This window comes from Limanda limanda, chromosome 18 (assembly GCF_963576545.1).
Source record: "Limanda limanda chromosome 18, fLimLim1.1, whole genome shotgun sequence".
In the NCBI taxonomy this organism is placed as follows: domain Eukaryota; kingdom Metazoa; phylum Chordata; class Actinopteri; order Pleuronectiformes; family Pleuronectidae; genus Limanda; species Limanda limanda.
Window position 1 is genome coordinate 403,301 of NC_083653.1, and position 12,398 is coordinate 415,698.

At 47.2% G+C, this 12,398-nt stretch overlaps 1 protein-coding gene across 2 annotated transcripts; it reads left to right on the forward strand.

Moving 5' to 3' along the window:
• Positions 1-1,457: 1,457 nt before the first annotated feature.
• Positions 1,458-6,970, forward strand: LOC133024400 (putative E3 ubiquitin-protein ligase UBR7). Of its 2 annotated transcripts, none has more exons than XM_061091489.1 (12): positions 1,458-1,615; positions 3,277-3,398; positions 3,542-3,675; positions 3,884-3,944; positions 4,311-4,406; positions 4,502-4,555; positions 4,719-4,824; positions 5,357-5,430; positions 5,511-5,684; positions 6,005-6,170; positions 6,260-6,321; positions 6,623-6,970. In XM_061091489.1, the coding sequence occupies exons 2-12, from the start codon at positions 3,282-3,284 to the stop codon at positions 6,713-6,715; spliced, it is 1,137 nt and encodes a 378-aa protein (XP_060947472.1). In that variant the 5' UTR covers positions 1,458-1,615; positions 3,277-3,281; the 3' UTR covers positions 6,716-6,970. The 2 variants fall into 2 exon arrangements, with proteins under 2 accessions (XP_060947472.1, XP_060947473.1); XM_061091490.1 differs by having other exon boundaries at positions 5,520-5,684.
• The last annotated feature ends 5,428 nt before the right edge of the window (positions 6,971-12,398 follow it).

Here is a 12,398-nt window from a genome sequence, read left to right on the forward strand (position 1 = left end):
GTTAGCATGGGGTGTTAGCTCTGTGGTGTTAGCATCGTGTGTTAGCTCTGTGTTGTTATCTCTGTGGTGTTAGCATCGGGTGTTAGCTCTGTGTTGTTAGCATCAGGTGTTAGCTCTGTGTTGTTATCTCTGTGGTGTTAGCTCTGCGTTGTTATCTCTGTGGTGTTAGCTCTGCGTTGTTATCTCTGTGGTGTTAGCTCTGTGTTGTTAGCTCTGTGGTGTTAGCTTTGTGTTGTTATCTCTGTGGTGTTAGCTCTGTGGTGTTAGCTCTGTGGTGTTAGCTCTGTGGTGTTAGCTCTGTGTTGTTAGCTCTGTGTTGTTAGCTCTGTGGTGTTAGCTCTGTGGTGTTAGCTCTGTGGTGTTAGCTCTGTGGTGTTAGCATCAGGTGTTAGCTCTGTGTTGTTATCTCTGTGGTGTTAGCTCTGTGTTGTTATCTCTGTGTTGTTAGCTCTGTGGTGTTAGCTCTGTGGTGTTAGCTCTGTGGTGTTAGCTCTGTGTTGTTAGCATCAGGTAACTGACCAGCTGCGCAGGCTCCTCGAGCTTTTTCCCGCTCCACCAGTTCACTGAGCAGCTGGGACACGTCCACGTTCAGCTCCTGTATTCCGTCCTTGAGAGAACCCAGGTCGTTGTCCACTCGAACGCAGATTCTCTGAGTGTGTTTGTCTCTGAGCTTCAGCTCCGCAGACAGCGCCATCTTGACTGACGTCATCGCGCACTGTCTGTTGCCTTCAGGTGCCTTACGTAAAATTCCACCATAATACATTGAGTACATAATTACATTTCATTTTAAAGCAGAAGCTTTACACCTAAACACCTTAGGGACACATGATCTAATGAAGAAGCTGCGCTAAATGAAATCGTCCTCCCTGTCTGGGAGTCATCTTTGATCCTGATTTTTCCTTTGATTCTTATTTCAAACAAATCTCTAGGACGGCCTTCTTTCCCTTACTTAACATCTCAAAATCAGACATGTCTCAAAAAGACGCAAAATAACGAGTCCAGTCCTTTGTTCCATCCAGACCTGATTATTGTAATTCCTTATTAACCGGCTCCAGCAGGAAGTCGTTAGAGACTCAGCACGTGTCCTGAAGACGACCAGGGACAGAGACCACATGTCTCCTGTGTGTTAGCTTCACTACACTGACTTCCTCTTACATTTAGAATTTAAAATCCTCCTCAAATTATTAATAATATGGAAGCATCAAACCTGAAAGAGCAAGTAGTACCATATCCCCCCACTAGAGGCAGCACTCTGCTCTGTCGTGTGTGACCCTGGGATTTTAAATCTTTTTCAGGTTTGTATTGACTCAATCCGTTTTTCAATTCGATAGCGTGTGACTCAGATTACCATAGATATCATATGTCTACGCAGATTACCGCCAATTCTAGTTTAAGATTGCCGCCAAAGACGACCTACGGAAGTGAACCGGAAGCTGTCATCAGGTAGCTGTGGCTAGTCGTTTGACAACAAAGCTCTGATCCTCTGGACTCACGCGGAGCTGCTTATTATTGCTTATTATTGCGTATTGATGGTCAGTTGATCGGCTGCTGCACAGACTGATCAGACGCTGGAAAGACTTTGCTTCTACTTCCGGTCCGGTCCCGGTTGGACTTGGTGAGTGTGTGCTTTTATCAACAGAGCTAACACCGTTAGCATTAGCACGGAGCAGAGACAGGCGGTTTCCCTGAGGAGGCTAACTGAAGCTAACTGAAGCTAACTGAGACACAGACAGTAGACACAGACAGTAGACACAGAAAGACAGTAGAGGCAGAAAGATAGTAGAGACAGACACAGACAGTAGAGACAGAGACACAGCAGAGACAGGCAGTTTCCCTGAGGAAGCTAACTGAAGCTAACTGAGGATAACTGAAGCTAACTGAGACACAGACAGTAGAGACAGAGAAGACATAGAGTAGAAAGACAGACAGAGACACAGTAGAGACAGGCACAGACAGTAGAGAGACAACAGAGACAGATACAGTTGACACAGAGACAGACAGTAGAAACAATGGAGACAGTAGACAGACAGTAGAGACAGAGACAGACAGAGAGTATACAGAGAGACAGACACTAGAGACTAGAGACAGACACAGAGACAGAGACGGACAGTAGACAAAGAGACAGACACTAGAGACGGAGACAGACACTAGAGACGGAGACAGACAGAGAGACAGAGACAGACACTACAGACGGAGACAGACACTACAGACGGAGACAGACACTACAGACGGAGACAGACACTAGAGACGGAGACAGACACTAGAGACGGAGACAGACAGAGAGACAGACACTAGAGACAGAGACAGACACTAGAGACAGAGACAGACACTAGAGACAGAGACAGACAGAGAGACAGAGACAGACACTAGAGACAGAGACAGACACTAGAGACAGAGACAGACACTAGAGACGGAGACAGACACTAGAGACAGAGACAGACAGAGAGACAGACACTAGAGACGGAGACAGACACTAGAGACAGAGACGGACAGTAGACACTAGAGACAGAGACGGACAGTAGACACTGGAGACAGAGACGGACAGTAGACACTAGAGACAGAGACGGACAGTAGAGACAGAGACAGAAAGTAGAGACAGACAGTAGACACAGAGACAGACAGTAGACACTAGAGACAGAGACGGACAGTAGACACTGGAGACAGAGACGGACAGTAGACACTAGAGACAGAGACGGACAGTAGAGACAGAGACAGAAAGTAGAGACAGAAAGTAGAGACAGAGACAGACAGTAGACACAGAGACAGACAGTAGACACTAGAGACAGAGACGGACAGTAGACACTAGAGAAAGAGACGGACAGTAGACACCAGAGACAGAGACAGACACTGGAGACAGAGACGGACAGTAGAGACAGAGACAGAAAGTAGAGACAGAGACAGACAGTAGACACTAGAGACAGAGACAGACACTAGAGAAAGAGACAGACACTAGAGACAGAGACAGACACTAGAGACAGAGACAGACACTAGAGACAGAGACAGACAGTAGACACAGAGACAGACAGTAGACACAGAGACAGAGACAGACACTAGAGACAGACACTAGAGACAGAGGCAGACAGTAGAGACAGACACTAGAGACAGACACTAGAGACAGAGGCAGACAGTAGAGACAGACACTAGAGACAGACACTAGAGACAGCGACAGACACTAGAGACAGAGACAGACACTAGAGACAGAGACAGACAGTAGACACAGAGACAGACAGTAGAGACAGACAGCAGACTAACCTGAGGTGGACCCTGTGTTGGTAGTGAACATGTCTGAGGAGCAGACGGTGTCCCTGGTGGATGTTCTGGAGGAAGATGAGGAGCTGGAGGAAGAAGCTTCAGCTGTTCTGGCAGGAAGTGACTCCGATCACTGCTCCTACCCCCAGGTACGCACTGCTCACCCTGACCAGCAGGGGGCAGCACCAACCAGCTGTTAGTGTTGTTATTATTATTATTAGAGAGGAGTTTGGTGTTTGTTGAAATCTAAGATGAGCTCCATTTGTGTGTGTGTGTGTGTGTGTGTGTTCAGGGCTATGTGAAGCGTCAGGCTCTGTACGCCTGTAACACTTGTTCACCAAAAGGCGGAGAAGCAGCAGGAGTGTGTTTGGCGTGTTCATATAAATGTCATGAAGGTCACGACCTCTTTGAACTCTACACCAAGAGGTGAGCAAACGCATCATCACTCTCGTCCATCAATGTGAGTTTTGATCTGAGCCAATGTGCTGTTTACATGTGAAGGACGTGGAGCTGTGTTGGTAATAATAATGTAAATCAATAATCCAGAATAAATGATAAAAGGACTGAAACTGTTTTAAATAAATATAAGTATTTGGTGTTTCTTTTATTTGTTCTTCTGTGTGTTTTTCTGCAGGAACTTTCGTTGTGACTGTGGAAACAGGAAGTTCACAGAGCTGCAGTGTAAACTCCATCCTGTTAGTCCACATCCAGTAAAATGACACAAATGAAATGAACACACGTGTTCTTCAGCTGTAAACGGATCAAACAGGTTCATGGTTTTAGTTTCATGTTTATTATCAGCTCTTCATGGGTGAACACGGCTCATAGCGCCACCTGGTGTCTCAAACCATCTTAGTCCTTGGACCAGTTTGAGAAGTAGGTGGAGTCAGACTCAGAAGTGAAGTTATACTTTAAATAAACATCAGTTCTTCACTGATCAAACATGGCAGATGAACCTGTTCCCTGGCGTCCTCATAAATACATAAACACCTGTCAGGTCTATGACCTTTGTTACTCGTTGGTCCCCACAATGCACGTTAAACACGAGTGGTGTGTTTCAGGATAAAGACGAGGTCAACACTCTGAATAAATACAGTCACAACTTCTTTGGAGTTTACTGCACCTGCAGTCGACCTTACCCCGACCCCGACGACCAGGTGAGACCCCCACCCCCCCCCCTCAGCTGACCCCAGGTGAGCTCTGGACTCCACTGAATGTGTGTGTCTCTCTGATTGGCTGGTTTTGTGTCCAGGTGGAGGACGAGATGATTCAGTGTGTGGTGTGTGAGGACTGGCTGCATGGCAGGGTGAGTCTGTGACACCTCACACAGTTAAGTCCTGTGCTCTCGCTGCGTCTCCACTCAAAACTAACTGTCCAAACCTTCTTAATCACATAATCTGAATGGTGCCGTGTACTTGTTGTGGTGCCCCCTGGTGGTCAACCCTCACCGACCTCCCCTGTACCTGCAGCACCTGGGCCGTGTGGTTCCCGACTGTGTCGAGCTGCAGGAGATGATTTGTGAGCTGTGTATGAATAAAAATGATTTCCTCTGGACCTACGCTGATCTCCTGGCAGGTAAGTCCCGGACTCACAGCGGCCGTGTGGCGTGTTTCCTGCGTGTGACGTGTTTCCTGCGTGTGGCGTGTTTCCTGCGTGTGACGTGTTTCCTGCGTGTGGCGTGTTTCCTGCGTGTGGCGTGTTTCCTGCGTGTGACGTACTTCCTGCGTGTGACGTGTTTCCTGCGTGTGACGTGTTTCCTGCGTGTGACGTGTTTCCTGCGTTTGACGTGTTTCCTGCGTGTGACGTGTTTCCTGCGTGTGACGTGTTTCCTGCGTGTGACGTGTTTCCTGCGTGTGACGTGTTTCCTGCGTGTGGCGTGTTTCCTGCGTGTGACGTACTTCCTGCGTGTGACGTGTTTCCTGCGTGTGACGTGTTTCCTGCGTGTGACGTGTTTCCTGCGTGTGACGTGTTTCCTGCGTGTGACGTGTTTCCTGCGTGTGACGTGTTTCCTGCGTGTGACGTGTTTCCTGCGTGTGACGTGTTTCCTGCGTGTGACGTGTTTCCTGCGTGTGACGTGTTTCCTGCGTGTGACGTACTTCCTGTTCAGTCTCAGGTGCAGCGGCTCAGGTGAAGGAGGAAACAGGAGGAGAATCAAACACAGACGCTCGTGACAAACCACAGGTGAGAGGCTTCCACTGGTTCAGACTGAGTCATGCTCAACCATTCTTTCTGATCCATGTCATTGATGAATGATCTATAAGGTGGATCAGGTGGATGATGTCATCGAGCCCGGCAGCAAGCGCAGCCGCGAGGAGGCGGAGTCTAGCTGCAGACTGAAGGAACTGCCGAGGATTGGTCAGACCAGACTCCGGGCAGGCGCTGTGTTCTGGCCGTCAGGGTGGCGCTCCAAACTCTGCTCCTGCACCACCTGCCAGGTAACCACTTCACATTTCCATTGGCTGCCGACTCATGATGTCAGCGTGACGTCATAGGCTTGTGATCGGACGTGTCACATGACGTGAACACTTTTTTAATTTTTAAAATGATCAAAATGTTTGTGACTAAACTACGAGCAAACGGCAACATGACAGCGTGTCACATCACTGTCACCTGTTGTCTTCCAATCATCACGTGTGACTTCCTGTCTGTGCGTTCTGCAGACAAAGTGAAGACCTTCACCCAAGATTCTCTCAGAACTTAAAGAACCAGAACACGACCACGGACCAGTGTGTAACTGATCTGTGTCTGTCCTCAGGAGCGTCTGTCTCAAGCGAATCTGTCCTTCTTATTGGACGAGTGCGACACCGTCCTCGCCTACGAGAGGAAAGGAAAGAACAGCGAACAGACGCAACCAGGACACGACCCTCTGATGTCAGCACTCGACAACCTGAACCGAGTGCAGCAGCTGGAGATCATCCACGGTGAGAGAAGACTACAAGGACTACAAATTAAATTAAAAGTACAAACTACAAGTCCTACACATTTTGTTTGTTGTGTTATTTTGTTTCAGGATACAACGACATGAAAACTGAACTGAAGGATTTTCTTCAGACCTTTGCAGCTGAAGGAAAGGTCAGTGACCCCTGATGTCATGTGACTGTTCTGTGATAGGTCGTGACCTCTGATGTCATGTGACTGTTCTGTGATAGGTCAGTGACCCCTGATGTCATGTGACTGTTCTGTGATAGGTCAGTGACCCCTGATGTCATGTGACTGTTCTGTGATAGGTCGTGACCTCTGATGTCATGTGACTGTTCTGATAGGTCGTGACCTCTGATGTCATGTGACTGTTCTGATAGGTCGTGACCCCTGATGTCATGTGACTGTTCTGTGATAGGTCGTGACCTCTGATGTCATGTGACTGTTCTGATAGGTCGTGACCCCTGAAGACATCCGTCAGTTCTTCGAGCAGCAGCAGAGTCGTAAGAGAAGGAGAGTCGACGACGGAAGTTTCTACTGCGCCTGATCACCTTTAACCTTTGACCTCTATTGAACCATGTGATGAGCCTTGGCCTGTCCCTGATCTCGTGTGACATCACTTCCTGTCGATCAGCTGATTTTTGTGATTTCTGGTCACTGTTTTTTATTGTTTATTTGAAGCTTTGAGACACTGAACGTCCTGTTTTTAATGTTTGTTCCAGAGGTCAAAGGTCACTAACTGTAATGTTTATTTGTGTTTTTCTTTATAATGAAAATCAATAAAACTGAACCACAAAACCAACATGGATTTGCTCATATTTCCGGATCAATCAACATGATTAACTGTGCTGTTTGTTGAAGTCACTGTTGTGTTTGTCCAGATGCTTCTCCAGATGTTGCTCTGGGCCCGGACCTGGAAGCCTGAGGTTACACAGGTAACTTCTCATTTCAGCTTTAAAACACAAAGACTTTATTCATTTGATCAAATCACAGGAAACATCTCCTGGGTTCAAACGCCAACAAGACTCAGACAAACTGATTCAATCAGAACAGAAACGTTTGGGTGTAAGAAGACGTCAATTTGTGGGAATATGGTGGGAATGACCTCATCATGACCTCATCATGACCTCATCGTGACCTCATCGTGACCTCATCGTGCAGCAATGCTTAACGTGAACAACCAATACGATTAGAGACAGAATCTACAGCTAACTAATATTAGCAGAGTAATCATCATGTGGAAATGATGTCATGACAGATTTCATAATTGATCATTATTAAATTGTATAACAATATTTGGATTTGGATTCAATTTATTGTCATTACACAGAGTACAGGTACAGAGGCAACGAAATGTAAAGAAAGGTTGAAAGATTACAGCAGAACATGAGGGGAGGGAGGAGAGAAACACCCCCCCCCAGACTCTGCTCCTAGAGGAGAACAGTGTAACAGGAAAACAAAACACCTCAGCACATAAGCACAAACATTTTAACATGACTTGCAACGGGGAGGGGGGAGGGGGGGGTGGAGGTAAGCCAGTGACTGGGTGTTCTGAGCCCAGCCAGTTGGGGGATGGAGGTAAACCAGCACAGACAAGCAGCCATCCGGTCCTGCAGCCAGAGGGCGCTGGTCCCATACCCGCCTGTCACACTGGGGGTACGAAGCAGGCGAAGGCGTGGGATGGGGGGTGTGGGGGGTGTATATCTGTGTGTAATATGTACGTGTGTATGTATGTAAAGTTCGTGTATAAGTAGGACTAGGTTGTCATCTTCCCCAAGGCCACATCGGACAGATTCTCAGATCGCAAGATTGTCGTTGCCGTGGAGACAGCCATGATAAGGTCCTAGACAGGGACAACAATCTACAGGTGTCTGTGGGGGGGGGGGGAAAGCAAGAGAGTCTCACTGCAGCGCTCTTCAGGGGAGTTGATGTTCCAGCAACGGCCTTGGCCGGGCCCGTGCTGGCTGGGGGGGGCCGAAAGATAAGATTGGGAGTGTTTGGACTTGAAAGTAGCCGCATTCCAATTTGAGCGTCTACTCTTTCTCCACTTTCTCCACTTTCTCCACTTTTTCCACCAGGTCTCCGTATCGATCCGATTTCCTTAGCAGAGCCGTGAGCCACGATGTTTTCCATCTGGCGGTTAAAGTCCGCGGTCTGAGTGCCAACAGCTCTGCCCAGCGCTTCAATCATCACGGGCAGCTTTAAGGGGCTCTTGACAGCTGTCACCGTTTCAGTTATTTTCCGATAAACCAGAGCAGCGCCTAATCAGCAGAAAGCCTGTAATCATGGTTCTGAATAGGTAGATGTCTTCAACGTCCTCCACGGAAAGGGCCGCTAGGCACACGACACGCCACTTCTCCCACGCGTCCATCAAGTAACCAGCTGCGAACGTCCCGGCAGGACAGTCAGGTTCCCCCGAACTCGAGTTTCTCTTCGAGAAGATGGTGTCAATTGCGTTGAGAGACAAACTGATCAAATCCATGATTTTTAGTTCGAAGAGCGGTGCGGAGAGAGTCTCTCAAGTATAGGACAAGACAAGACAAGACGAAGGAGCTAAGCAGGGAAGGTCGGGGGGGGAGAGGGAGAGAAAAATGCGACCGCCTTCGAAGAGAGCCAGAAGAAGATTAATATAAGTGATTATTAGAGTTATGGACAAAACTTTCACTGGAACAGAACTTGTCATCTCCAGAAAAAGTTGAAGTTTTGTCCGTCTAATGGAACATGGCCTGTAGGTTCCTGTACAGGTCGGGGCTGGTGAGGTGGGTGAGGTGGGTGATGAGCCACATGGCTCGCGATGATGTCATCACGGTGTTGTCGATAGTGTAACAGTACTGCTTCTCCAGGAACTCTCTGGGAATCTCCTGCCTGGTAGATCCATCAACCAGACAGGCGGCGAGATGGACGGTGGCTTCGATATCGAAGAAAGACAGAACCAGAGACATGACCGAGGTGATGATGTAGAACGGGATGGTTGCTGGGTAACCACCAAGGATGAACGGGACGATGATGCGGCCTCTCCCTGGTCTACCACGTGTTTCTGTGAGATATATAAAACCCTTCCATGCAACATCTTCTGGATCCGTGATAGTACTGACCATGATGTTGGGAATCTCTTCTTCTCCCTTCATTGAGTTCCAGCCAGGTGGCAGATTCTCGGGCTTGTGTCCTTCATCAGGAGTTTCACAGACACGTCCTGGATTACAGATAAACTCTCTGTGATGAGGCTGCATGAGTCCTGTAGCGATGCCGTAGGCTACATCAGAATTGATGAAACAGTTCCAGGGGGAATACAGGAACACGTCTTGGATGTTGGACGCAGGCAGCAGACAGGAAGCTGGAATCTTGGGTCCTGTGATCGCTCCGTGAGCCACAAAGATGATGTCCACTTCAAAATCTTCGTAACGAGACTCGTCCTCGTTTGACTTATTGATGATTTCATCTTTCATTAATCGAAACAAATCCACAAGTCCGATGAAAGTCTCCATCTGTGGATATTCACTCAGCCATTGTTTCACCTCTTTGATCTCGCAGTAATCAATGTAAAACTTTATTAATGTCTCCACGTCTCCAGAGCTTCTGATTGGGTTTTCAATAATGCATTTAATCTTCTCCAGCTCGCGCTGTTCTTCGATCTTCTCGAGCTTCTTCCTGTGAATCAAACAGCAGAAGGTCCAGTTAGCACGACTTCAAACACATTTACACTGAAATGGGAAGTTGAAACTCCCAGTGGATTTTTCAGATGTGTGTTTGCTGTTCTAGTGTCGAAACGATTGTTGAAGCACGGTGAATTGAGATGATGGTCGTCCATCATCAGTGGGAAGTGAGAGCAAGGACATTCCTGATCACTGCATTTAGTAGGTCTCAACTATTCCTACAAAGTAGTCAACTAGTCCATGAATCGTAGGGGACATGTTTTTTTGTCCAATGTCAATTTGTGTGATTTATGTTTAGAGAAGTCTCTGATCGTCGTCTGCCTTCCTCGTCCACTCTGTCGTTGCTAGCGTTAGCCATAAGCGTATGTAGCTATAGATGTTTAAACATACTGTTGCGTTACTTGAGGTCAGCTGACGCTTCTATCTACTCTGGGTTAGTTTTATTAGAGCATCTGAATCTGGTTGTTTGACCATGTTTGCTTCTGGCTCTGTGTCTAACAACAGTGCCCCCTGCTGCATATCTGCTGTAGGTACCAGACAATGTCCAGAGACACTGACTCAGACATTTGTTCAGACATACAGAACCTGCAGAACATGTGAGGAACATGTGATGAACATGTCAGGAACATGTGAGGAACTGGAACAGATGCTAACAGGCTGCATTAAGGTGATGCTCTGTGGTTCCTGGTTTCTCAGATGTAAACATTAGAAAAGGTCAAACTGCTTCGAGTGAAGGTTCTGCCCTGAACGTCTGATGCTTTTCTCATTAAATTGCAATAAAACCTGATGTAACAGCACAAAGTGGAAAGTTTTGCTCAAACTGCTGAGAAGTGAAGGTCACGTTGTAGCAGTGGTTTGGACGTGTTGACCTTCGGTCTCCCGCTGCAGCTCTTTACCTGAGGACACAAACCTGCAGGAGCAGAACCTGAGAATCACTTACTTCATATCTTTAAACTGATCCTTCAGGCCCTGGCAGATCTTTAGGATTGCTTTTGCTGTGTCTCGCAGGGATTGGCTGGCTTCAGTCACGTGGTTGTTGTACTTGATCAGATCTGTCCAGCTGTCGATCGCCTCATCAAGCACAAACGCCATTCCAATAGCTCCTCCCACCAGCTGATGATTGACCGAAACAGATCATAAAGGATTAATTATCAGATGATCAAATTATCCTTCATAAAAACATTCAATTAAGAATCGAATAAGTTAAGTGTGTGTGTACAGGAAGTGGATCTCACCATGCCTCCTCCTTTGAGCCCTGTTTTCATTCCAGTCACAGAGATTTTCTTGATCAGCTTCTGAGCTCCTTTATCAAATAGAAACTTAGATGTCTTCCCGGTTGACTTGAGCGTGAAAAACGCTAAAACTCCAGTGACGCTCACCAGAATCTTGGGGTCGAGGCCGTGACTGAGCCTTATTACATGTTGTCCTTCACCAAAAGACATATTCAGCTCGTTGATCATTCTGACGTTGATCTTCTCTCCACTTCGTCTTGCCACAGCTCTCAGGATGTCCGTCAGGATGCGTCTGTCCAAATCGTCCGGGTCAGGGAATGTGTTCGTCTCCTTCTCCTTCTCTGACTTTAGTTTCTCGAACAGTCGCTTTATGTCTTTTGCTAATTTGTTGCTTTTCTCTTCGGTTTTCTTTGCCTCCTTCATGGTGCTGCTGGACAGGAAGTCCTCGACGAGTTTCGTGGTCACAGAGACGACGGTATCTAACCCTATACTAGATCCTCCTGACAAACCTAAAACTGGAGCAGCTGCTCCGCCGGTGATGCCGGCGCCGATCACACACGCAGCCAGCGATTTGCCCACAGCTTCACCTTCACTGTAATTCTGCCTGAGGGACTCGAGCTCCTCGGCCAGTTTGACCAGTTGGTCTGCACAGAGACTCCTCTGGTCAATCCAGGAGAAGATCTTCTCCAGCAGCTCGTCAGCGGGGAACATGATGTTTCCTGGAGTTTGTCGGTGAGATGAACGTGAGGCTGGAAGACAAAGGTCAGAGGTCGGGTCAGAGAGAGGACGTTCGACGTTAAAGAGACGAACAAGTTGATATTGAAGTTGATTACTTCTGTCTTTCTGTGTCCGTATGCTAATGAGAAAGGCGGTCCTAACCTCAGTCTCACGCAGGATTGGTCACAGTGTGATGATCCAGTTCTACTACTTCTGCCTTTCAATGCTGACTGATTTGTGCATTTCTGTATTTATTCATACATATCCTCCATATTATATATATTATAAAGACGTTTGAGATTAAATGTCAATAAAGTTTGTTTATAAACAGTGAATATTGTTTTATTTTGATGTATCTTTGATGTTTTAGAAATTCACTGAGTAAATAAAAGTGGCTTAAAAATCAAATCTCTCTCTCTCTCCCTTCCTCTCTCTCTCTCTGTCTTTCCCTTCCTCTCTCTCTCTCTCTCTCTCTCCCTTCCTCTTTCTCTCTGTCTTTCCCTTCCTTTCTCTCTCTCTCTCTCTCTCCCTTCCTCTTTCTCTCTGTCTTTCCCTTCCTTTCTCTCTCTCTCTCTCCCTTCCTCTCTCTCTCTCTGTCTTTCCCTTCCTCTCTCTCTCTCTCTCTCTC

Coding starts and splice junctions, on each gene's coding strand:
- LOC133024400 (XM_061091489.1), top strand. CDS start 3,282: ATGTCTGAGGAGCAGACGGTGTCCCTGGTGGATGTTCTGGAGGAAGAT. Junction 4,407..4,501: donor ACCCCGACCCCGACGACCAG/GTGAGACCCCCA, acceptor TTTTGTGTCCAG/GTGGAGGACGAGATGATTCA. Junction 4,556..4,718: donor AGGACTGGCTGCATGGCAGG/GTGAGTCTGTGA, acceptor CTGTACCTGCAG/CACCTGGGCCGTGTGGTTCC.